This window comes from Anopheles marshallii, chromosome 3 (assembly GCF_943734725.1).
Source record: "Anopheles marshallii chromosome 3, idAnoMarsDA_429_01, whole genome shotgun sequence".
NCBI lineage: Eukaryota > Metazoa > Arthropoda > Insecta > Diptera > Culicidae > Anopheles > Anopheles marshallii.
In genome coordinates, this window is record NC_071327.1 from 12,393,929 (window position 1) to 12,420,257 (window position 26,329).

Genomic DNA, 26,329 nt, shown 5'->3' on the forward strand with positions numbered 1-26,329 from the left:
TTTGGGGGGAAAAAAATACAAATTTATCGTACAACACCGTACGTGCGCTAGCTGATGGGCAGAAAGGGTTACACAGCACACAGTGCTGACAAATGACTTAAAACGATGAGCCCCGGGGAGGAAAAATGAAGCCACTGAGCGCGAACACTGTTGCTAGCGCAAAGGAGCAAACGAAAATTGAAAGCGTGCAGCAATCCTACATACTTGCGTTACTTACAAAGCAAACATCTCGCGCTGGAGTTTTAGGAAAGGTATTATATTTATTTGTTTTATGATAGCGACATGACGTGAGCATCGTTCACGCTAAGCATACCGGCTTAAAGATCCACAACCAGTCCAGCTTTAAACGCAGCCAATCGAGCGTGGTAAACAGGCAACGGTTCGGTCCGGTCGATTGCGAAGAAATTGGCAGTTGAACGAATTTCTGCGAATCCGTGACCCCTGGGCGATACTGCACCACCTGCTGTTGGCTTTCGCCGGTCACGATTGGGATGTCTTGCGGCCGTTGGATTGGTTTCGCATCGTCCAAATTGTAGACGTAGTACTGATGTGTGATCTGTTGCGTTGTGTTGGTCGTTTGGATGGTACGAACCGGAACGGCAAGCTGTCTTCCCTCGACTCGACCCATTTCGTAGCTGTATCGGTTGCCATGCGGTTGTCGGTATTGCTGTTGCTGTGGTTGATGCTGCACGGAGCGTTCTCTGTCGTACTCATCGCTACGCTTAAGCGGGAACCGTTGCGGACATTCTTCCTGGTACACATCCAGCACAAACCCTTGCACGGTGGGGAACCTTCCGGCCCGGGTGTGAATGCGTATCGTCTTGGAGGGATATGGACCAAAGTCTGCCGTCCGGTACACTTGTCCCGTTCGGCAGCCACATACACGCTGCCCATCGATCTCCACAAACCCACCCGGACATCCCGGGAACTGATCGTTTCCGAGGAGGAAGAACTTGAATGCAATCACCAGACGGCAAATGTAGGGAGAGTTCCGCTGTACCTGCACGACACAGTCCTGATTGACGGTCGTCTGGGAAGGGAAGTTGGCGCTGGTGAGATAGAACCGACGCTGGGTGAATGCATTCCTGCAACAAGTGGGCCCAACTCCAGGCACAAACGACACCTGGTTCTCCGGTTCAACACCTTCCGGGACACGCTCCGTTGTGGGTTCTGGGAATTCGGGCTTGACTTCCGTCTTTACCGGTTGATAACCAGGCGGTGGCCCTCCAAGAGAGGTTGTGCCTTCGGTGCCCGTTGACACCGTTGGATATCCGGGGTAGTATGGAGGGTACGGGGGATATTGTGGGACGGACGGCACAGGAACACAAGGAGCTGCGGGACACGCAGGGTTTTGTGGTTGCACCGGTACAGGCTGCTGTGGATACGTTGGATAGTTTGGGTAGGGAGGCGAACAAGATTGAATTCTCGGATCACAGGGATATCTTGGTGGAGGATGTACTGGCATTGCTGGATAGTTTGGTACGGAACATCCCCACGGTGGGTACGAACATGGCGCCGGACAGGGAAACGTTGGTGGTGGATAGGTTGGCGAAGGGTACGTCGGAGTGGGAGAAGTCGGTGGAGGTAGATACCCATTGCCGCCGGGGTTAAACTCGGGCGGAATATCTTGCCGACTGCTCACAATTTTACCATCACCTACTTCGGGTGGATCCGTTGCCGTATCTTCATTGCTGTCCTCTGTCTCATCAGCAACCTGAATCGTGGTGAACACGGAATATGCCGTCGATGACTCGGCAGCCTCGTTATCCTCACTGCACGGTTGTCTGGTGACAACGATACGAAATCCCCGTCCCGTTCCCCAACCATCCGTGATGAACTTCATACGCAGCAACCCTCCGGGGGCATCGTACAGCTTCGAACCGATCACCGTCCCGCAGAGGACCTCCACATCACCGATGACTAGCCGATCCTTGCTGCAGTTACGCGATGGTTCGAGAGCAAAATCAACGAACTGGAAGTGGTACTGACTGCTGCACACGAACGGTGACTTGAAGGTGTACTCGCAGTGCAAATGTCCCTGGTAGTCGTCGGGGAACCCGGGCGACCGAATCTCACTCTGCAACCGTTTGTAGACTCCACCACACTCCACCACACTGCGGCGATCACTCGAGAGCGTAAAGACATCGGAACGATCACTTATTCGCTGCTCCCCAAGACGATCCTCACCCGTATGCTCATACTCATTGATCATCCTGAAGGAATCAGCGCCTGCTATGTTGCTATCCTCCGCGTAAACAGCATCACCCGCATTTCCTTCCGCAGCTCGCACAACAACCCAAGAAGACGTGATTGCCAATTGTAGCAAACCGAGGTGCACAGCGCACTTTATCATTGAGTTTCCGATTAACTTTGCCATGGTTCGAGTCACCCCACTTGTAGCGAAAAGCTTCCAAAGGTTATTGGTAATTATTTTCTAATGCGCACACACATACCACTGGTCTTTCTAACGTCTTCCCGGGCGGTACTTTTGTGTTGACCTTTTTTCTTCGCCTGTCCAGCTAACTTTGCACTTAAAATTGGTTACGCTCAGGATTGCCGTACGGTGGGATGTGCTTTCGGACGAAACCCCGGAATACCGTCCACACCGGTCCGCTTCGCGTCCAACGCTTTACTGATCAAAGTATCGGATAAGCGTTCAACTTTTGAGCTCATCAATATTTTAATGAGCGTAGTGCGATGCGTTTGTGGACGCGCCAGACCACACCACACTTCCGTAAGTCACCAAAGGACGACTCCGTCATTCGCGTTCGCTATCTCTTTTGCGCTCACCGGCGTTCCTTCACCGGGACTGTCTTTTGCAATCCGATCGACGACGAACGACACCGACGACAGGAAGGTTTTAAAGTTAAGCCTTTGTTGACATTGGAGTTTACTTTAGCGCGCGGTATGCTCGTAACCATCGTAACGTCCCACGGGCATTCATCATCCAATGTTCCAAAACTGATACCACCCTTTCTCGCTCTCTCGCTCTCGTTTGCTTGCGCTCTCACACACACTCTTTGTGGATCTCTACGCATTACTGTGTTGTGTCACTTCCGGTCTGTGCAAAAGTGAAACTTCTGGCGCGGTTTTCGCTTGCCACAGTGCCCTGTTCCTGTTTAACTTCCCCATGTTCTCCGTGGTTTCATCCCCTTGGCTACGTCGGCTGGATGACGAAATAAATGACCCATCCGTTACCATCCTTCCTTCGCGGTAACGTTGCGGCGGTCCAAGCCTTGTTTGCCTTTGGTGCGAAAGCGTCCAAAAGCCCTTCAACGACGCTACTCTGGATGGCTTTGGGTGAGCTTCGGGTGGGGACGATGGGCCGGTAGGATCGTAAAACCGTAAACACACTTTGGCGACGAGATCAAACCAGCGGAACCTTGTCGGGGACCAACCTGTCGATGGCATATTTATCGAGAGAACAATTACGCATCCGTTTACTGCACCATAAACGGGGATGCTGAGATGCTGCGGGAAGCGAAGGAAATCTGGCCGTCACCCGATGCCCAGCAGTGCATGGTTCGGAGTTTGATTGCTTCGGCAACAGCTTCCTAATCTGTATTTCTTGTTCAACGCTGAGTGATTTATATTGCGAATTGATTACACGTTATGACATTTATAGACGTTGAAGCTGCTTAGAAGACATTGGATTAATGTAACGTGATTTGGCTTTCGGGAGATGGTTGTTCTTTAAGGGCTTATTCAATTATTACGTAACGCAAACATTGATAACATTGGACTCCCTCGCCAATTAGGTAATCCATTCAATTGCATTGTATTTCAACAAATGCAAAACGAAAAATACTTACTGTCTAGTAAATTCTATTAGTCACACCCGAGTGACTTGCTACATCGATGCTAATAATTAGAATCGGTTCTAGAATCTTGATCAATCTATCGATCCACAATACTACTCTTCATAAAAATGGTTTGTTTTCAACAAGTCCATGTCTTACAGCAATATAACTGGCATAATATATCTAACTAACTGGCATATATAGGCATGGACGAGGTTAACTAAACCCAGGCCAGGTTCTAAGTGAAGAAGTCAATTTCCAGAACACACTTTGACATGAACACTTCGTGCCCATGTCCCCAATAACTATTCATCCCAAACGAAAGAATACTTTACATTCCATGATAGTCAACCTCGTAAAAGAAGCTCGTTTGAGAGTTTACAAATCGATGTCACCCATTTAGAGCAAGCCTTGGTGCGTGAAAGTATTTATTGATCAGCACTATCAGTCATTATTTTGGGAGGTTGTCTACCGTTCAGATTTGTTTCATGACATTGTACCCCATGTACCAGTAGTTCTTCACCATTTCGCCGGTCAACGATAAAGTTAATTAGTCCTTTGCATCTGACACATAATTCATTACATTTTTTTCGAACCCTTTTTCGGATAATACTACATTTATTGTTAAAGTAGTTTTAGTGATTCTGACATTTCTGTCATTTATCATTTAGATTTTAGGCATTTATCAATTTTCAAGAACAATTTGGGCATATGCCAATAAATTTTAAAATAATTGCCGCATTTACTTAAAGCTGGATACACCGCTGTACACACGAATCCAAAAATTTATAGACCGAGAATTTTGACCTTTAAATATCAACAAGTAGATAAACAGCAAGGAAATAGTATGAAAATTTATAAATTAAATTATTTTTTCATAAACACACTATGAAACAAAAAAATCTAGTTTTATCTTATTGTATGTTGCGGAACAAAAAAATTTGAACTTCCCTCCCTCGTGTAACAAACCGTTACTCTGATATTAACCTCTTTCCCTCTGCTATCAGCGTTACGTAATTAATGGGTTTGCCCTTATTACCATTGGAGAAGCAGTCCCGAAGAAATGATATAAAGAAACGAAATAATGCTTAGATATTATTTATTGAGATGAAACATTCATTTAAATTCTGCTGTGTGGATGGATCTGTTGCAACATTCCCTTTTAGTACAGTTGAATTCAGCAATCGATTGCAACCCACGCAAAACGGAAATTGAAATATAAAGCCATTTCTATAAAAAGGTGCACCATATATCGTCAGTGCAAAATCAATTTTGCAATCAAACAAATGGATTACTCCGTTCTTTGAAGTATGCAACATGCATCATTAAATCGTATGTAGTTAACTAATTGCCACTATTGCCACACAGTGCACAATGGGAAGGGTGGTAAAGCTACCAGCACCAGCACTAGACCGGTTCCGTTCTTCTGTATTTAACGCTAAGTAACAGCGTATGACTGGTCTTTGTCGGTGGCCGTTCAACGAATCCCACCGAAGACGGATGAATATCATCTCCCCTTACGAGCTAACTTTACTCTAGACACACCTTAACTCCAAACAAACAGTGCACACGAAAAAAAAAAAACCCCCACAGGAAGAACCCCGCATCATAGTTTACTCTTCACGTACTGATCCGATTTCCGATCGAGCTGTGCGTAGATGATGCCCGCCGGCTTATCCACCGGCACGTACACCGTCTCCTCCTTCAGCTCGACCTCGTTCACCACCTTCGGGAATTTGCTAAAGTCAAACGTAAAGTAATGTTTGTTCGGCATCGTCATGTCGATCGACGATATCTCCGGTATCGTCTCCAGCACCTGCTTCTCCGCCAGGTACAGCGTGTTTTGTACGCTCGGCGAAAAGATGCCCTTCTCCGTTTCGCCGGCAAAATTGTTCAGTATGCACTGCTTCACCTTGTTCCAGCAGTAATCAAAGTCGACCCCGGTGACGGTGGAGTACTGCCAGGACGAGCGGACCACCGTGCTGAAGATACGGTCGTGCTGGTCCGGCAACGACCGGTACTCGTCGTTCACGAAGTTCACAAACGCAGACTGTGTCGTTTTGAGGACGCGCAAATCCGTCAGCCCGCTGATGACAGTCGGTTTGATTTCTTGATCAAACGAAAGAGAAAGACAGCAAAAAAAAAAAACGCCCCCGAACCGACCGGACATTAGTTGCGATGCGTTGCAGGCGGGAAATTGAATTATGTTCTCGCTTACCGGTGCGCTTCTGCGTGACGTCCGTGTACCGGATGGCGGTCGGTGTGAAGACGAACGCGTGATTATGCAGATCCTTGTACGGGCCGGTACCGAAGCCCATCCGGGACCACGGATACTCGTCGATGTGTATCGATACCTCTTCGACGTGCGAGTACTTGCTCAGGAAGTGATGGCACAGCAGTATGCCGAACTCTTCCGGCGACTTCAAACCGTGCTTGCGGGCCAACAGGTACACGGTGTTCTTTTGCGAATCCGTCGCCACAATGTCACTGTTGTCGCCTGAGAAGAAATTGACGTCCATTAGCGTTTTGGGTGCGGGGATTTTGCTGAGTTTTCGTCACCATTCCAGCCACACTTACCCTCGAGATAGTCCTTTTGGCTGCGTAGCTTCAGCTTCGTTCCCACCTCAAACTCCTTTATCGTGTGCACCAACCCGTTGCGGACCACGTGCATCACCTTGACGCTGTCCTTGCCGTAGCCGTAGTTGCTGATCAGGAAGGGCGAATTCTCGTTGTCCAGGTAACCTTCGCGGCTTTCATCGATAAGCTTTCTGGACATCATCTTGGTAGATAAAGCGTTCCCAACAGCGCTCCGGCTCGTTACTTCTGGCGGGTAAGAAAGATGTAACAAAAAGTAGGTTAATAATTGACTGCCCATGTTAACAATTATGCACCGTGAGGAGTGTCCAAAGTGTGTGCGAAACAGCATGACCTCGCTTGTAAAGAAGGACCATCCTACCCGAAAGCGAGGTATTCCACGCTTGTTTCCAGTTCATTTGCGTCTAATGAAGCCCTTCGCTGGATCTTTCCTTCATCTCTTCTTGTACATCCATAAAATTACATGAATCATTCCGGGTCGTGATGAGTAGCATCTGGGTTGGTATTACGCGATGGAATTCTCCATTGTGTGTACCCGTGCACGTAAATCTTCCGTTACCGTTCAGCGAGCAAGTTCAAAAAACCGGTTCCGGATGCTGTTTGGTCGCAAAAGTGTTACTATCATTCGTTGTCCCGAGGTTCTCCCATCCCGCAAGCATCTTTCGGCGTTTGGCGAGCGACCGATGGCCATGATAAGAAGCTGTTCACCAGGGCAGACGCGCTTGGTTCGGTTGGTCTGAACCGGTTTCGAGCGTCCGCACCACTGATTGACAGCTGACGAGCTGTGCGGGATGATGACGTCGACTTCGCAAGCAACGGAGAAGTGCGTGTACTACTGGCGAGAGGTCATGACATGACATTACATGCGCAGCGCGGGGCTTTTGCCCTTATCACCAACTTCAACGAACTGTTGCAGTGTGAAGTCCGTGTGTGTTTTTTTCCCTCGAAGCGCGATTTTGTGTAACAACCCAAACAGACTTAATCTTCAAGCGGTGACCCATTCAACATGCCCATTTGTCCTACAAGTTGTACAAAATTGGCAAAAAAGACAACTACCCAGTGATAAGCCTGCTTCTTCTTGATTGGGTGATCGGTACGAATTATTTACCCTGTGGATTATCTAATCAAGCATTCGATGCGGTGCTTCAAATAAACATAAAAAAAGCGTCGCACTCACTCGTGGAACAGGTGTCAAAAAAGACCAAACATCTTCTTGGCAGGGTAGAGATACAAAAATTCGACTCGATGGGGAGACTTTGGGACTGCTGGGTGTCTAGGTTCGATGGGCAAACGTGCGCCATTGCACGTACCCAGCTTCATAAGGCAGGTCTGGTTAGAAAGGTTATCAGCCCGCAGTCTGTCCCGAAAAACAATAATCTATCACAACGCACGTTGGCAAGTGCCGCCCCGGGATGGAATAAGAACCGCCAATAATGAGAACACACTCGCGCGAGATAACGATGACGTGTTGCTGGGGAGTAGAACCGTGCCTGGTCGATTATGTGGCATTGGGTGAAACAAATCCATTTGGTCGTGTTATTGGAAAGGGGTTAAAACACATGATTGGAAGTTCAAACTTAGTGTCCAATGAGGATTCCAAACCAAGAGAGCAATAGCAAAAGTTCGTAATACATTGGACATTGTAGATCACTTTAGAATGACCTTTAAGTCTACTGCTTCTATTGCTATAAAATCTTGTGCCTTGCCTTATGTATTATTAATTCTTCTATACTATCTTGCTCTAAATCACTTTCACTCACTAACTCACTGACTGAATTGTCCTACTGTCCTCAAAGCTCAGTAGCTCTAGAACTCCGACATGGTGGGATCATATCTAAACGAAGCTAGATTTAAACACTTACTATTCACGTTACTCTAAGTTGCGCTAGGCGTTGTTGTCTCAACACTCGTAAAATCTTCACCAAAAACACCTGCAAAAACACAAACACGAAACTCACTCGGGCCACACACCAACTTGGCTGGCAAACGGAGCAGTACGAACGCGTCTTACCTTGACCACCGTTGCCGCTTAAATGGTGCACGGTGGCGAGAACCGCGAAGATTTTTCTTCCCGCCCGAAATGGTCATCAACCGCGATCGGCTGCCGAGATCTTCGTCGTAGTACCGTTTCATTCTACTCGTTCTACTCACCCATGCGCTAATCGCGGTAAGGTCTTGTGCCCGTCGCCCTCCCAGAAGGGAGAAGCCCGCTACCGCCACCCGGGTACCATGGGGCGAATTTTCCATTATCAGTGTTCGGTCCGTTTCGTCTCGGTTTGTTGTCTAATCGAACACTGTTCTGGGGATGGCAAGCATTATCGTCATCGGCTCCACGCCCCGGCTAACGTTCCGTGTGCCCGGTTGTCTTACCGTCGGCTGCTATAAAAAAAAGAGGACAAAACGAGGTAAGTACAGCCTCCAACGGTGTTGCATTCACAGCAGCGAGGCAGGGTCACATTGCTTTGTAATGCAGCTCCTTTTTTTTTGTTTTGGTTCTGTTGGCTCTTTGCGAGGACAATACCTGCATACCTGAATTGATTGATCGCTGACTTAAGATGTCGTCTACTACACTGGAGTACTATTATTAGGTGATGCGGATCAATTTTGCTGTCGAGCGGTGACCACGCGTGAGGCTACCTGCTACCACTGCTAACACCAGTCGTTTCGGACTTTGATATGAAGCGGTAATCGTGTGGCGTCCTTGTCATGATCATGTAGAAGACAATCCTGAACTGGAGTTGCAGTTGCTTGTCGGAAGAAGTTGCGTAGAAACCATCGTACGAAGCAATGATTCAGGGCTTCTTAATGCGTCTGTGAAGAAGCGGTAAACAGTAAATACTGATAAGGCAGGAGAGACGTACACAAATTTGGGAATTATGTGCTGTGCATTGGCAATAACCAGCTGTTGAGGAGCGAGTAGTGGGATCACTTTTTAAATGATTCATGCGTAAAACAACACTAAGCCTGTGTTGTTTACCGCCGATCGAACTAATTGCACCACGTCCGTTGCATCGAAACTTGTCGTTCGGTGGGGTGATTAATGCGTGCCCTCACGTGTACCTAACCTAATAACAAGATTCACTCTACGCTTCGCGTGTTTAGTAAACAATTTAATTCAACTCGCCCGCTAAACGCTGTACCTTTCACATGTTTTGTTTCCAAACTCTGCACCATACGTTTAGCAACTGTTGCCGATAGTTATGAAATGTTCCGTTTACAGATGGCAAGATTATTTCGCTCTATCAAGCACCATCCAGCGTTGGGAGGTTCCGGGAATCGAGCCGGTTTGGCGCGATTGCTTCGCAGGGGATGTGTGGCACGAGTGCGCGTCGGATTGGTTTTTAGTCAAAACAAACTGTTGTTAAAGAGCGTACGATCGTCAACAGCGGTCGATGAAGATTTGGAACGGCCAGTTCTGTTTCTTAGAACTGACGTCTGGTGCAGTTGCAAGCATCATGTCCTTGCACGGTTGTTTAGCCAAGCGAAGATTTCATTGACGCGATGTTGCTCAAGAGCTCGAATAGAGGATACATAGACAACAGTTCCGTTCTTTAATTGTAGTTGTAGACATTGTATGAAATGTTGAATAAAACATCTAATTCATGATTAAAAATTTGATAGCTTTATACAGTTGGAACACCTATTGGAAAACCATATGGCAATGAAGTGATATTTAGAAATATTCAATACTTCGATGGAAATTAAAGAAAAATCAAATAAATTTAAATGTCTTAAGGTGTGAAATAAAAAAAAATATCGCTTTAAAATTTCAAAATATTTAACGGACACTCGGAAGCGTTACATGCATAACGGACGCAGCCAATTCCGTACGCAGCCATCACATCGGTGAGCGTTACGGCAAATGCACAATGGTCGATGTAAATTAAAAATAACGCCAAAATAACATTTTCGTTAATTTTGGCACGTGTTTTACTCTGAATTATTGTAAAATTAAACATGCATACCAGTTATAACCTCTTGTAATACAATCAACGTTTCGGAAATAACACGTTTTAATGAATTCTATATTATTTTATGCTTTCGTTTCGTTTGTAAAAGCATATGAATTTCAACAAAAATATTCTCTTGACTCTTTTCTGCCTCATAATTATATATCGCCACGTTCTTGCCTGCTCATGGAATTCTTTCTTTCTTGAATTTTGCGTATCATATAAATAACGCCACCAGGCAAAGACACTACAACTAACTCTGGGGAGACATTCTATACAACTGATGAATATAAATAACAGAATAGAAATAAAATTGCATTCTGAAATCCCCAGAAAGGTGATATAACTACAGTGTTAACAGAATAAACATAACAAACATTGTCCAATTTCAATTTTATTTTTGTAGTTTCTCAAGGTAAACAGTAATGAAGCCTAAACCCAATAGCTATTCGTATCGAAATTCAATTTCACTTGTTGCTTTAGAAGCATTTCCGTCTTCTTTATACGTTTTGCCCGTTCATAAAAAAACCCGTAAAACACATTTGCCAAATATAAAAATTTACAAAAATAACGCACATGGTTAGCTGTGTGCCAGCTGGCATGTATCAATGCGCTAGAGCACTGGGATGAAAGGCGATTGAAAGCGTTGCAATTTAATGCAGTGTTAATGGAGTTTCAGCAACATCACTTCGACATAACTGCATTATGGTGTATAAGTCAGATCTATTCTACGGACATAAATGTTGGCCTTGGTATTGATTGTCGACGGACCGCGACACTAAATCTTTCAGAGCTTGTTGTAAACTTTCCGATTGTAGAAACTATGGACGAGAGCGAAGGCGCACGATGGAGAATAAAGTGAAGTCTGTGGATACAATCATCCAATAATGTTACGAATAGACGTAAATACAATCTGCTTACAATCTACCATGGTGTATAACTTTGCTAAGACACGGCGTTTTCCGAGGCAAATATATAGCAGGTAGGTAAGGTTAGTGTTACTCCACTCGGCAGGGTAATTATGGGTTCAACAGTACAAGAAGCTCCTTGAGTATATAATGTTTAGAATTACGTTTAAAAACTAACAATATCATTGAATTCACTGTAACACGCAGCGGGCATGAGAAAGAATTAGAGAGACCAACGATGGGTGACATTGTGTTGTGAAACAGGGAGGTTCGGGACCCTACCAGATATCTAGCTAACAGGTGACATTTAAATGCGGATTCTTGCAGATGCGCTTGATCTTTAACGATCGTAAATATTGATGGATTCAGTTTCATAATAGCTATGAGACATGTGAGATGTATTCGAGTATTTCAAACCCAATGGAGGTTAAATCCGGTACAAAAGCTAGCTAATTGCTGTTACAGTCTGACAAATCACATATTAAAAGCGTTTCTGTAAGAGAAAAAGTTCTAAAGTGTTGGATGAAGATTGTCCGAATTTTAATTGATCTCAATTCGATTTCAAAAAACTTATTTTCAAGGACTTATCCATTTAAAATCGGAAATCAACACCCATCTGTATCTGCATCATTCGCGAACTTGTATAAATGTTCCGTTTGGAAACGTGTCATGATTGAGAGAGCATTTTTAACCTTTGCCAAATTAATACCTAATGGGGAAGCTCTTGTTTATCTTGAAACGCTAAACCGGTTCTGTACTTCTATGAAGCATGGGAAGATTCGAGTTTTTTTTACTGAGATTCCTGTAATACTCGATCACTTATCGTACAATTATAATATTGTGTTTTGCTCCCAAGCAGTTGATCAAAGGCTCAAATTTTCTCCTCAAAATGCCTTATGTACTTGACGTTATGAAAATATGTTAACCATTGTTGTTTTTGTTTCCCAATTCCCGTCCTCCGATCTTCGTGACTAGAAATAAGGGAAGAAGATGAAAGTTTGTTCTAAACAGACCGCCTAAAAGCCTACGATCTGACGGAAGCTTTCCGACACGATCAAAGCTCCAAGCGCCGTTAGTAGCGATACCGTCTTCATGCTAGCGCCGCTCGTAGTTTTCAGCTGTGATGCAACGGCTGGTGTAACCGGTTCCGGCTGGGATGCAACTGGGGCGACTACAGGAGTAACAGGTTGTTCGCCATCGTTCGGTGCCAGCGACAGTGAAGGATGGTTCGGGTCCGGAATAAACTGTCCGTCGGTTTCGTACCGACCCGGAGTAAACATCTGCGTCAATGGATCGTACAGGCCGGACTGGAAGATGCTCGTGTCTGGGATGTATCGTCCTGGCGTGAAGATTCCCGTTGCCGGATCATACTCACCCGGGGGCACATACTGCCCGGTGGCCGGATAATACTGACCAGGTGGTGGAATATATTGCTTAGCGTTGGGATTCACAGTGGTCGTTTCGACAGGTGCCATTTCAACCGGTGCCTGCGCTAGTGGAGTCATCGATTCGGTTCCGTTTACTGTTGGCTGTTGCTGTTCTGCTTCGGTCGTAGTGGCGTTTTGATTTAGAATAACCGGAGCATCGGGGACACCGGGTGATGCTGGCGGTGATGGTGTTGAAGCCTGCGCATTGGCGTCGTCAGTCGTGTTGGGCATTGGAGCGAGTGGTACGGATGCTTGACCATCGGGGCCAGCGGATGCTGGTTGAACTGGAGGTACTCCAGCTACTGGTAGGATTGCAGGTACCGCTGCTGGTGCTGCTGCTGCTGGAGCTGGAGCCAAAGGAGCAGGAGCTGCAGCTGCAGCGACAGGAACCGGAGAGGCAGCTGCCGAAACGACTCCTTCCGATGCAGCAGGGGCAGCAGCAGGGGCCGCTGGTATATTATTAATGATCGTTACACTACCTCTCTCATGGTACCGTCCACGATCCTCTGGGCGAAGCGCATTGTAAAGCGCGGAACCAGCCGCTCCTGCCAACAAACCCGTTCCAACACCAGCTGCAATGCCACCGACACCAATACCGGAGCTTTGTGGTTTGTACGCACCGGCCGGAATGGCCGCAATAGGGAACGATGGCGCGGGGGCATAATTTACCGGAGGTGCATAACCACCACCCTGGAAGGTACCATGCGGTGCACTGAATCCACCCGCCGGAGGATGATAACCACCACCTCCGAAACCTCCCATCGGTTGTCCATATCCTCCCATCGGTTGCCCAAATCCTCCCGGTTGTCCAAAACCACCCACTGCTCCTGGCTGACCGTACGCTGGTTGACCAAAGGTTCCCGGCTGTCCGAAGCCTGGCTGACCCGGTGCCCTAAAGCCTTGATTTCCCGGAGTATACATCGGTGGCGCTTCGTTGAAGCGCGAATTCAAGTTCGGATTGTTAGCGGCCGAATACGGTGGTGGCGGTCCCTGCGAGTACGGTGGCGGTGGAGCTCCTGCGTGCGTCTGGTGCGTGTTGTGTGTAGCCTGTACCGGATAGAGAGGCTTCGGAGCGCTCGACTGTACCGGAGCAACCTGCTGTACGGGATATGGAGGTTTCACAGCACCCTGCTGAACCGGATACGGAGGCTTCGCCACACTCGACTGTACCGGGTACGGCGGTGGCTTGTTAACCGCTGGCTGTGCCACGGAACCCGCGGGCTTTGCCTGACTGTTTACATTCCATCCAATATTGCGCGTGTTCGACGGTTCAACCGGAGCCGACGGTTTCGGCGCTGGTTTCGCTTGGTAGTTACTGTAGCTCAAGCTACCCGGATTGCTATAGCTGGACGAGGACGAAGACGAGGTGCTTGGTTTCGAAACACGACTCGACGACGATGACGAAGAGGATGAAGTTTTGCTGCGACTTTTAAACTTCAACGCATCGGTCACCGGCAGCAAGGTGGAAACGGCCAACAGCGTACAGAAGGCAATCGCCTTTAGCTGCCTATTTTCGTAACATCCACTACGCACCATCCTCAGATGCACTTTCTCCTTCACGCGCGTACTTTGCATACTGTCCATACACACCCGCGTCTAGAAGGTTTGACCTTCACTGTCGGGTTTCTGCGTTGCGATATTTGGGAAAAAAAACCTGCTATCTCAGAATTTTAATGATCCACTAACGCACACACACCCGAAATCAACACTTCATGAACTATTTGGCACCAGTTGTCTGTCGTTTTTCCACCGAATTGTTCGCTTTCCACTGCGAGCAAAAATTCCACTGCACGCTTCGTCCGACTTCACGAAACAAATAAAACTCAAGTGTTTCGCTCTGTGTGAAATCGATTACCGTCCGTAGAAGTGTGCGTGCAAGATTCCATTAGCGGTGGGTTGTGTGCGTGAGCTAGTTTATATACAGCTACCGACGCGGCTTTTGCGGAATGGATAACAGTACGGAAACAGAGTGAGAAGTGTTGAAAATCTAGAGAAACATGTAGCTTTTTGAGATTTTTTCATTGTGAAATAAGTAAATAAGAAACAATCCAGATAAATTGTGAGACTCAAAGCACTATAGCCACAATGAATCTAATTATATTCCTGGTTTCATGAACACTTGTGTACCACACTGTAGCTCGCGAATTCCTCTACAGTAGAGTCTCGGACAGTTGATGACTTGTAATTAAAACTATATTACTGACAAAATGTAGTCTAGATGAATGAAATCGTTGCACGAACTCATTGGTTTGCTCATTATTCACTGCCAAAGAATCGACATGTGTAAATAAAATAATGAAATACGAGATTAATCAGATTCCTTAATATGGCCGGAATCAAGTTTCGCAAAATTATTGAGAAAAATAAAACAAAACATTGAAATAAACACATTTTATAAGCGTGCAATTTCATCTAATTAGTGATCTTTGGCTATTTTCGATGCCGGAGCCTTCACTGTGATGTCTGAAGGACGAACGTGATCCGTTTACGGGAGGGGATTCCTAGCTCGAACGATCGATAACCTCCCCGCCCGGAAGACGTGTTTACGCTGAAGGTAACTTCGTGAAAACATTTCCATATTCGTAATGTGTTTAGGTGGTCGCCCAGTATGTACCGGTAATGTAATGGAACCGCGATCGCGTTCGCTGAAGCCCGCATACACCTAGTACCATTGTCCCAGAAGCACGTAACTATGACGTCAGAGATACATGACGGTTTTTTTGTTTTGTTATTTCTGGCATGATTCATAGCCAAGCGAATGATTCAAAGAGTGTAACCGAACGGCACAGTACTGCCCTTGTTCCACGAATATAGATGAAGCTTTGTGACGTAAAAATGGGGTTCAATAACGATCAATTTGCTAAGCTGCACGGAGCAGCGCGTGAAGTAACTTTGTTTGTACTAGGAAAGATCATCCTAGTTGTAGGAGTGTGATAACCAGTGCACCATCCTTGAACGCGTTGCAAAAAAGTTGTCACTCTCTCATCAGAATGTTTACATGGCAATGTCGGCGTTGGACAATAGAAACGCATCCCAATGATGCTTTTTTCCTGCTCAATTCGTCATCTTTCAACCGAACACTACCAGCGAAGTAAAGGTGAGTTACAATCTAGAACTAGATCTATTTCACAATATGCCGAAAGCTTACTAAGTATTATCGACGTCACTGATGAAATTTTCTCGGCTTTGTTGAGCTTTTCTTATTTTTAGCCACCTATGGCTTTACGACGCTAGACAGCGAGGGGTTGATTGAACGTTCCATACCACCCAGGGTCCGTAGAGTCGATACGGGTTGTAATTTACCCCAATTTCAACATTGACCCCACGCAGGATTGGTCTATCGCGAATCGGAAACGACGGTAACACACGCACATAGTGTCGTGAAATGTCCGCCAGTAAAACACACCCAAGAAAATTCGATCCAATTTCAAGAGTAATCGCTTTGTTGCGTGTCATTGTGGTGGCTACCGGTGGTTTATGATCCAAGTAGCTATTGCCCCCTGAACGCAGAAGCGATGGTTGGTTAGAACCGTTTCAAAACGCCACGTGTTGGCACGTGTTTCGCGCCAAACACAGCGCACGTTTCGCGAGCAAACTTTGAGTCATTAGCATTCGCTCACCTTTCTCAACCGACGAGCAATCAATCAAAAGAATTTACTTTCCTATTGCTATATGAATGATCGTATCGCGTAAAGATTTGCCGATTGTTCTCGTGGAAAATTGGAACCTTGCGAGACCGTTGGCCGTGATGCGGTTGATGTACTTTTTTGAAATAATTATATTGTTGGTAATAATGTTTCTTAACGTGATAACACATTACATGGCCACTGGTAAATATGCGGGTTAAAAAATAAAACAAGCAATGGAACGATTGACGGTACACGACGATCTTCCCCCGCACTGGTTGGTGCCTTGCTACGTGAGTGCATCATTCCGCCTGACCGATTGTTTGATCATCTAATGCGTTGTGTTCCGAGACTATTACCATATCCATGTGAATCAACAGTTCCGCCAGAATGGGGGAATGGACGGTTGACTAGCTCTTTCGCACAGGCGGTGTGGTGATTGTGCAATAAACAAATGTCTGACTACAGTGTCCGCCCGATAACGTCATCCACCGAGTAATCGATCAAAATCCACCAGTGGTTAGCTAAAAAGTCTGCCGAAGTATGTGCCATGTTCAATTTAGCGTTACTGTTCACCGATGGGTCCGCCGTTATGTGCCCTTTGGGAAACGGAGAAAATGCGTACGGGAAAACAATGGTAAGCGGCTGTGCAAAAAGCAACAACGCACTGTAAGGAATGCGTTACAGCAGTGGTCGACAAAACCCGGGAACTTGCGAATGTATGCCACGTAAAGGTTAGTAGCATGGATTAAGTAATCGTGTCTTGTTGTGATTAACTATGGTTTGGTTATGTTCTCAGTCCGATACTGCAAGGAGGAATTAATTAATTATTTAGAGTTAATCTCAGATTGGTTTTCTCTTTGGGTTTGGGTTCGATTAAAGGTTCAGGTGTTCTAGGCCAGTCGGAGGTTCAGTAGTCGCTAAATCTCACTCCAATCACGAAACATTAGAACCATTGTCAGTGCGGTTACTTGTTCAAGAACTTCAAACTTCTTCTTGATCAGCTTCTTGGCGTTGGTCACTACTTCGTTATGCCTACCATAACTGGTCTACAACATTTAATTCTGCTATCGTATCGTATCTAGCTAGTCTGGTCTTGCTAATTCCTGAGCCTTCCCTAGTTACTTAGTTATCTCTACTTAAAATAGGACCGGCAGCCAATAGCCATATGTTCTGCAGTTGATTTTATCAATTATCTTATCATATTATCAATTATCATATAATACACCATAATCGTAGAATCGAATCACAATCGATTAACTCGGAGCAAAATGACATATAAGGTCCAGTTAATTAATTAAACACCCTTTTACCCAATTACTGTAACAATAACTCATGGAACGATGAAAGGTATCGGTATCTGTTGGAGAGATACTAAATGGTGTCCCACATCAACATGCACCACGGTTCAAATGCTGCTCGATCACCATAGATCTTCTTGAGATACCGTCTTGGTAGTAACCAAGTAACAAACCGAATGCGCACTACTTTGTTTGTGCACATGAGCAGATCGCTTGCCAAACCAAATATTGTTTTGCCAAACTCAGTCAGGATACTGTTACCTTGCTTTCTCCGGCACATCCCATTTTTGTGCTTGGCGGTGAATAACAGCAGCCCTGGATCCATGACTACACATTGTGGGTTCGTCAACAACTGCTGCTGGGGCGATTGTGCACGTGTTTGCAGAAAATATTTTCATGACGTCGTTGCCATTTTTACCAATTATGGAAAAATCGGCATCGGTAAAAAAAAAAACAATGTGATCAATACACTTTAAACTACTTCCACTCAAAATATCAAAATAAAATACCCATAAGATAATTTTGCTAGAGCGTTTGATTACACCGTGGTACAATTTGATGTGGGATACCCTTTAGTAAAAGATAGCATTCATGTTATCTCCTCAAGCTTGACAAACGCTGGCTCAAAATATTTGACCTACTACTAGTGTAATGTATTTGATAATGCTTAGTTTTAGATGGAATGCGACAAACGCTAACGAGTTGTCGATGTCGGTATTTTGAATGTTTTTATATAAGAAACGTGAAAAATGCTGCTACAGTAGTTACGTACCGCTCTGTTCCTCGTTTTTAATCGTGTAGATAATAGTTTATTCGTTGAACATGCTTTTTCTCCAACGGTAATGTACTTCCCGGGTTTCTCAATCAGGCAATGGGTAACCACACACGGAGCCGTAAGCTGTTGTTGTTTTTTGTTTGGTTAACCTATTTTATTACATATCGTCTTTAAAATTCAAACATTGAACATTCGTGATCGCATACTGCCTGTTCGTAGACGTCGTTGTGCAGTTTCAAACTAACGATTACATTACTAACATATACAACAACAAAACAATACTTAATCGGGCACGAATAACTATGCCGCCCGTACCTTGCCCGTACCCCAACCCTGCTGGGCATCACCGGTTTGGCTTCATCGCCCGATAAACTACAAAAAAAGTAGTGGCACAGCAATTTGCGCTCCGTTCGGATCGCCAAACACCTCACGGCAACGAGCCTCAATACTAGAGGATATTCGATATGTACACGAAGCTGCTGCCGATACGGTGCGATATGGTTTGGACCCTAAAAGCGCAGATACTTCACGATGACTGGCAACAGGGCGAACATCGAAATGGCGGACGAGAGGCGCACGGACTCGGCAGCGCCACCGCTCGCCGGTTCAGCCATCGAAGCGGACAGATCTGGCTGTACGTTGAGGGCCGAGTGACGTACCTCCACATCCGAGCCGGATACATTCGGTGTAGCGTCGGCCGGAGTGGCAGGAGATGAATCGGGCATCGGTGCCAGTGGTGCCATACCGAGCGGGTTCTCTGATGAACTGCTTCCAGTAGTAGTGGTGGTGGTTGTACTATCGCCCTCTACTGGTGAAGTAGTTGCCAGCGGTGTCGCTTCCGTTGGTAATGGTGCTAGAGGTGCCTCACCGTTGGGGTTAACGGGCATCGGTGCCAAGGGGGCATTGGCTGCGGGAGCGGGTGTCTCACCAGCTGCAGGAGCGGGTGTCTCACTAGCTGCCGGAGCAGCTGCAGCAACAGTCGTCGCGGTAGCGGCAGTTGTAGCCGCCGCAGGTTCTTCCTTGCCTTCTTTCGGTTTCAACGCATCGTAAAGGGCAGCACCGCCAATACCTGCGGCCAGTCCAGCTGCACCAGCGCCCAACACCGTTCCAATACCGCTACCTCCGCTCGAAGGCTGCTCGTAGTGGTGAACAACGGTCTGACCCGGTTGTCCCTGGTAGTGAGGTTGTCCCTGATCGTAGTGTCCACCGGGTACGTACGACGGTTGATGAGGGAATCCACCCGGTTGCTGTGGGACGTATCCACCCGGTTGTGGTTGGTAGGCGGGTGCAGGGAAACCACCTCCTGGATGTTGTACCGGAGCACCCGGGAATCCTTGAGCCGGCTGGGACGGATAGGAAGGATAGGCACCCGGCGGTGAGTGAGCCAAACCACCTCCAAAACCACCTCCGGTTGCATTGTGACCGTGAGAACGGTACACATTGCCCGCGACCAGCCCCGTTCCAGCAGCTCCAGCTGCTGCCGCTCCTGGATATACGCCTCCACCTGTACCGGGAGCTCCATGCGCACCAGGAACATTCCAACCGTACGATGGTTGACCACCACCTGCTGGCGGGAAGTGCGGAGCAGCCGGTGGTGCCTGAGGATGGCCAGCAGGCGCGGAAGAATACACGGGTGCCACAGGCTTCGGGGCCGAGGCCGGTGCAGAGTGACTCGGCGAATAGCTCAGCTTGGCAGTGTCCGCGTTCGCGTAACCACGGTGTCCGGTCGGTTTCGTCACCCGCGACAAGGCCACCTTTCGGCCGAGGGCCGCATTCGGTAGGGAAAGCAGTACACAGAAGCAGACAGCTAGTAACTGCTTATTTTTAGGCGAAAGTGGACGCCTCCTTCCGACGCTCGGCATTTCCACATGCAACATGATGGCGGTATGCGTTGCACAGCACACTACGGCGAGAGCACCGTTCCGAACACGGCCAACACAACACAAACTATCGCGGCACCGTCAATGTGGGCTACGGTGGCCGGGTGCAGCTTTATCGGCGCACCAAACGCTAATAATAGTGAGTTCCTCTCTCGACTTTGAGCTGCGTTTGTTTTTTTCTTCCACCACGATCACGATCACACCAAACCAACCGTTTTGCTATCGAACTGTAATTATCGGTGGGAAGTGGGGGTTTTGTTTGGTGAAATTTACATACAATCCCGGGAATAAACGCTACCGGTGGAGGAAGCGAATTGTTGGGAGGCAAAAAAAAATCTTCCTCGACCTACTCTCCGTCGAAGCTTTTTCGAACTTTCAATGGCGGGTAATTCACACGTACTAGCGATGCTTGTTCGTTCAACTGTGGATTTATCTGCCTCTCTTGCCGCTGTAAACACACATACGCTCGGAGTATTCACACGTATACACACACACCCCGGTCACAAGATCAATCCCGTGGACGCTGTGCCGCTCGTTTGGTCTCATCCGGTGAACGATCTACTCGCGACTGTCCGCTGTTATCCGGTGGCTGTGATGTCTAGCCCGGCACTGGACGGTTGTTATCTGTGTTACCCGACGAATTTGCCAGTTCCTCTCTGTTTGCTAAAATTAAGAAAAAAAGGGAAATAGAAAAAAGGCATGAAAACCAGGCGGATAAACAATGGGACACACGGTGCGGTGACTGTGCTCCCGTGTATGTGTATTGCGCCGCACTCGTGTACGATCTTCAACAGGCAGGTGATAATGAGTGGATGTGAAAACCATCCACATGAAGCGACCCGAAATTTGCATTCGGGTGTACGGTTTAGCAGCAAAACAACTCGTCACAAGTGTTGCCTCACGCTTCTAGCGAACGAAAATCGTACAAATGTATGATGTCTTTAGCCTTCGCAAAAATCGGTACACGCGGGCTTTGTGCGATAACGCCGATGGCTTAAAGAGATTTTATGATGTACACTGTCACTGATCCAAGTGTACTGGAGGCGATTCACTTTGTACCCGATTGCGTTATCTTACCGTTCGGGAAAGCTGCCTGTAGTCGCCCGGGCCCGGTCTCAGGTATGTCTTCACCTTTAAAGCGCGTTCGAATGATTGTGTTGGCTTTACTTTCAGCAACGGCAATGGAGCCCTCGAATGGACGCACTCCGACGTGACAGTGGTGTTAGCTATCCGTGCGCACCACCACCACCACCAGCAGCAGCAGCCAGTGGTGGCCGGTTAATTAGACCAACACATTCCCACTCCCGAGCACGGACCAGGGGAATAGCGTAAGAGTAATCGAATTTCCCGCCGGGATGGAACTGGCCGTACGAACGAAAGAGCAAGCGAACGAATAACGTCTAACGTCCTTTTCGATCCTACTGTAAGGACCTGCGTGTTTCTTCAGGAGGTCCCATTTGCTGAGGTCCGTTTCGATGGGTGGAACAGGATATTTTTGCCCTTTCTTTTTTTCCTTTTAATCGCTTATGTGAGTGTGCGTGTTGTTCGCCGGTTAACCATCAAAAAGGGTACCAGGTGCTACTTTGTGTACAGCGCAACGGAGGTCCTTCAAAGGACATTTGCCAAGAAGAAAGAGGACCCCAGAGCGTGGAGATTGCGAAATAAGGCGGAACAAGCTATAAACCGGCTTCCAGCGCGCAGTAATTTCCTTTGTTCATAAACACATCGCAAAAGTTGATGTTGATGTGATTTAAACCCGTGGATCATTTAACATTTATTCTGGTCGCTGTCTTTCTCCTGCAGAAGATATGAAGTTACAAATTTAATTTAAAAATGTACAACTAGTGTGTTGTAAATCTCGTGTAAATGTACATCATGACAACTGGGCATAACCTTGAAATCTCTCTCTTTGGTCAGGTGTAGCTCCATTCTAATCCATAAATTGCACTGTGAATCATCTCATTTCCACACCTACTCGTGAGACCTCGATGTGGTTAATGTGATGACGGTGACTTGATAGTCATTATCGTAATTTAAACAACTGGATATAATTTTCCACCGCGACGCTTTCGCAATTGTCATTTAACGATTCTAACGGTAGTATAACCACTTGTTCCGTCCCCCGTTCCTAAGTGGACAGGTTCCGTCGTTTCCTTGCTGGAAATGAATCCATCGCGTAGAATGGATCTTGAGGAATTGTTAGAACATTAGTGTCACTGTGCAGGGCTACCAATACATTCCTGGGGGCTAAGGAACAGCTATTAAATGTGTCGCAAATGGTTGTTGGGGAAAAGGGACGCTATTAATGTACATTGTAATGATTACATCAAAAGCGGGAGTAATGATAGTGGGTCGAATTAAGCAGTGCAGCGCTGAAGCTACTTATGGCGACTTACGTCATGTGTGAATGGTTTTGTAGGCAGCAAAGCAGAAAGTTTTCTTTTTTTTTTGGTCTGCGAGTGATATTTTTTTACACCGTACAAAACGATAACAAAAAGCAACCATGTTGTGTTGTGCCATTTAGACTTCCCTCTAGTCTGAGACGAAGGGCTACTATTATTTTCAATTATCATAAAACTATCACTTAAACTACCTTACTAAAAGCATTCCCAAAATAATTCAACAGAAAGTAGTAAACTATTGAAAATATGTTATCTTAGAATAAATATACATTTTTAACAGGATTTTTTAAATATATTGCACTTCCTTTGATGGGGATTTAAAATCTCTGAAAACATCATGGATCAAAGAGAAACAAAAACATAAATTTATGGTTAGGCCCTACCTCAATACAAAACTTACTCATTGTGCTCGATTGCATTCCTGTGCTGCGAATTGCATACTTTAGGCGCCTAAGAAGCAGCGTGCAGGGTTTGTTGTGAATAAAATAAGGATTTTCTTCTAAATTTTTAAACGGTTCATTTATTTAAAAAAAAGGCTCATAATAATATACTAATAGTATTACTTACTTTATTATTAAAGAAAAAATAAATTACCCAGTTTAAAAACATATAATATGTGATTGAAAAAACTTCTTTTAAGGGTACCGTACATTATTAACAAACTTTATTCACTATAACTAGCCCTTGAAAATGGAGCTCGATTTTGATACGAGCCATCGAAATGGATCAATAGCTGGTACATTTGGTTTGCTGACCACAGTTGCTTGGGGCTTCACGCCGTCACTTGCTTCCATTACACCCACTCCATGCGTGCCATTAGCCACCGTTGGTGCGCTACAATCGGAAGTGGGTGCTGCAGTTACAGCGCCATCCTCAACAGTCAACAGCAAACACAGCACCGCAAACCAAACGAATCGAACACTTGGACGGTTCCACATCGTACGACGGATCAATTGCTACTGCGTGCAAACGGATGTTCTGTGTGAGAACGGCACGGTAGCGTCATCGCGAGTGTGATTATTTGTGTGTTTTGCCAAACCAGGGCGATAAGATGCGCTGCGGGATGTAACTAGCAGTGGTGGTGGTGGGTATACTGATCGTGGGACGGTAGAAAAATGTATTTAGATGACTTCAGACTGCATGTTTAACGTTCAGACACAGCGGCAAACAGAGGTCAGCGAGCAAACGAGTGATGCCTAGTGTGGAGATAATTAGGCAAGATAGCAATCCTAAGCTAACACGCAATTGGACGCCACTCCCGTTTGTGTTCCGATGGTGGAAGACAATTTTAAATTCTTTCAACTTCTTATCGCCACCGGGTAGATTGGGTGCGGGATCGGAACTGACCGGCTCGCGTGAGCTCTCCTCCTCCATGTCCATGTTAAACTGCTGTCCAAACTCCGGCTGAAGAGGTATGAACTCACTGTTTGGATCGTCCCCCAACAGCATCAGATCGATCGGATCGAGATAATCCTTCAGCTCCTCGGACGGTTCCGTGTGTCCCCGCGTGTGCCGTTTCAGCCTGTTTCCAGCGGTGTGCCTCCGGTCGTCAGAATTCTTCCAGCGTCCGGAAGCAAGTTTCGCACCACGCTGACCCTTGGCCGTGCCTTTCGAGTTCCCGACCCGCCGGTAATGATAGTTGGAGTAAGCGTTCGGCACTTCATCCGGCGTAAAGAAGTCCTGCTCCCGTGGAGACAATCCATACCGTGACCGGTGGCTCGTTTTCGGTGGTTCGAAGGCCGATTTCCAGTCGCGCCGCAAACCGGAACCGAACCGGGCCCGCCAGGTCCGTTGCTGCCATTTTTGCACCCGGTTCCGCACTTTCGATTCCACCAAACCACGGTTATCGGACAGTTGGTAGAGGAGCAGAAAGGTAACACTCCACAGCAGCCGGACACACTTCATCGTTTCGCACTGGCCGATCAGGACAATCACGTACTGCGCGCACGACACCAGACGCGAGACCACTTGATGCTACGTCCGCGGATGCTGGAATATGTCTGTTCGGAGCGTTTGTGGTGAAGCTTTTTTGGCGTGCCTCGGCGTCGTTCCAACTGGCGAAGCTTGCGATAATAATCAATAATAGTGGAGACAGACTGGCGCCATCTGTGTTTCGCCGCCCGTCCGCGTGGGCAAGCACGAGAAGATGCTTCCGGACGAGATGGTTCGGGAAATACGTGAAGAAAACAGTAAAAAATTGCGATTGGTGCTTGTTTGTCGGTTAAAATAGCATCCACGACGTGTCGGGTGGGTTATTTCTTTGCTTGAAAAACAATGTTTTCAATACAGTAGTATCTTGACATATTCATTTGGACATCATCAAATCAAGATATTTGATGAAAAAAAAATCTTTTTTCCATACAATTTTCTTATTTTTCTTTATTTTCTTCGAATTTTGATGGAAAATATATTAAAAAGCTTGTCTTAATATACTTTGTCTTTGATTTGTCTTTTTATAAAAAAATAAACAATTTACAATAAGTTATATTAGAGATATTTAAAGCTTAAGATAATATTTTTTTTCATCTACATTTTCCCCGAACTTTAGACGGATTATATAAACGTTCACTAGAAAACATTATATAAACGTTCACTATAAAATATTATATAAACGTCAAAAATTAACGCACAAAGTGTTTCTAGCACTGAAGGCACTCTTCAATTATCATCTGATACCATTTAAAAACAAGCTGGGTCATTTAGATTAATAATTACAAATATCTACTTTTTCAAGTAGATTATTTTTGCGTAAGAAAATTCATGCTCTCTGGAATAAAATGGGTTTATGAATTTTTTGAGAAAAGTCGTTCATATGAATCTTTTAAGAATAGTCATTCATATAAATCTTTTGAGAAGAGTCATTTATATATATCTTTTGAGAAGAGCCATTCATATGAATCTTTAGTGAGGAGTCATTCAAATCAAGAGTCGACTCTCAAATGATTCACAAATCTTCAAAATGCATGACTCCTCTTCCTCTCCATTAATCCTCATCCTCATGAATGAATCCTCATTTATTAATGTGAATCAGATTAACTAAACACTAAATGATACTAATTTGAATTCTGAATGAATCTGAATGAATCTTTGGACGAATGAATGAATCTGAATCTCTATTTCAAAGATTATCGAATCCTTTAAGATTCATGAATCATTCATGAAGAATGATGTATGTATGTCATGTATTTAAATCTTACTCGTATCTCAAAGTGAAATGTCGCACGCTCGTACACTCGTACCTCAAAACACTATGTCATGTCCTATGTCAGGTCACTCGTAGGTCGGGGTACCACTGCACTACTAGTGTTGGCGATTGGCAGAAAAGAAACGCTCCATCTGAATGGTGAAGAATTCCATCCATCCACTCCGGCCATCAATTATCGATCATCGCATTCTAGGAAAGCTTTGCCCTACTGGGAAACAGGTTTGACACGCTATTATTAAAGCCCGTGCAACGACATAAAGATTTCCACCACATCGAGTTCATCGAGCGCGCTTGCACTTTCATTCTCGTGCTGCACCATTCCGGCGGCTGAACGGTGGACGCGCTCATAGCGAAACACACACCAGAACCGGCTGTGCTGATTAATCACTCGTTTGAAGGTGCGTTCGAGTAGTAACGGTAGCCCTAGTAACGATAGTCCATTTCTAAGGCAACCGTCCTT

The 26,329-nt window shown here is 45.9% G+C and overlaps 4 protein-coding genes across 4 annotated transcripts; all 4 read right to left on the minus strand.

Annotated features, from left to right (window-relative positions):
• Positions 1 to 298: 298 nt before the first annotated feature.
• On the minus strand, positions 299 to 2,377 carry LOC128713715 (uncharacterized). Its single transcript, XM_053808578.1, has one exon. It carries the CDS (start codon positions 2,375 to 2,377, stop codon positions 299 to 301), a length of 2,079 nt encoding a protein of 692 aa, XP_053664553.1.
• Positions 2,378 to 5,406: 3,029 nt separating this feature from the next.
• Positions 5,407 to 6,594, minus strand: LOC128710853 (uricase). The gene is made up of 3 exons (XM_053805707.1): positions 6,378 to 6,594; positions 6,019 to 6,297; positions 5,407 to 5,909 (listed from the first exon to the last, which is right to left on the minus strand). Exons 1-3 carry the CDS (start codon positions 6,577 to 6,579, stop codon positions 5,407 to 5,409), a joined length of 984 nt encoding a protein of 327 aa, XP_053661682.1. The 5' UTR covers positions 6,580 to 6,594.
• Positions 6,595 to 12,269: 5,675 nt separating this feature from the next.
• LOC128714245 (nascent polypeptide-associated complex subunit alpha, muscle-specific form-like) lies at positions 12,270 to 14,255 on the minus strand. Its single transcript, XM_053809119.1, has one exon. It carries the CDS (start codon positions 14,253 to 14,255, stop codon positions 12,270 to 12,272), a length of 1,986 nt encoding a protein of 661 aa, XP_053665094.1.
• Positions 14,256 to 18,891: 4,636 nt separating this feature from the next.
• On the minus strand, positions 18,892 to 20,259 carry LOC128714881 (transcription initiation factor TFIID subunit 4-like). The gene has a single exon (XM_053809763.1). It carries the CDS (start codon positions 20,257 to 20,259, stop codon positions 18,892 to 18,894), a length of 1,368 nt encoding a protein of 455 aa, XP_053665738.1.
• Between the last annotated feature and the right edge of the window lie 6,070 nt (positions 20,260 to 26,329).

Coding starts and splice junctions, on each gene's coding strand:
- LOC128710853 (XM_053805707.1), bottom strand. CDS start 6,579: ATGATGTCCAGAAAGCTTATCGATGAAAGCCGCGAAGGTTACCTGGAC. Junction 6,298..6,377: donor CCAAAAGGACTATCTCGAGG/GTAAGTGTGGCT, acceptor ATTTCTTCTCAG/GCGACAACAGTGACATTGTG. Junction 5,910..6,018: donor CGTCACGCAGAAGCGCACCG/GTAAGCGAGAAC, acceptor CGTTTGATCAAG/AAATCAAACCGACTGTCATC.
- LOC128714881 (XM_053809763.1), bottom strand. CDS start 20,259: ATGTTGCATGTGGAAATGCCGAGCGTCGGAAGGAGGCGTCCACTTTCG.
- LOC128714245 (XM_053809119.1), bottom strand. CDS start 14,255: ATGCAAAGTACGCGCGTGAAGGAGAAAGTGCATCTGAGGATGGTGCGT.
- LOC128713715 (XM_053808578.1), bottom strand. CDS start 2,377: ATGGCAAAGTTAATCGGAAACTCAATGATAAAGTGCGCTGTGCACCTC.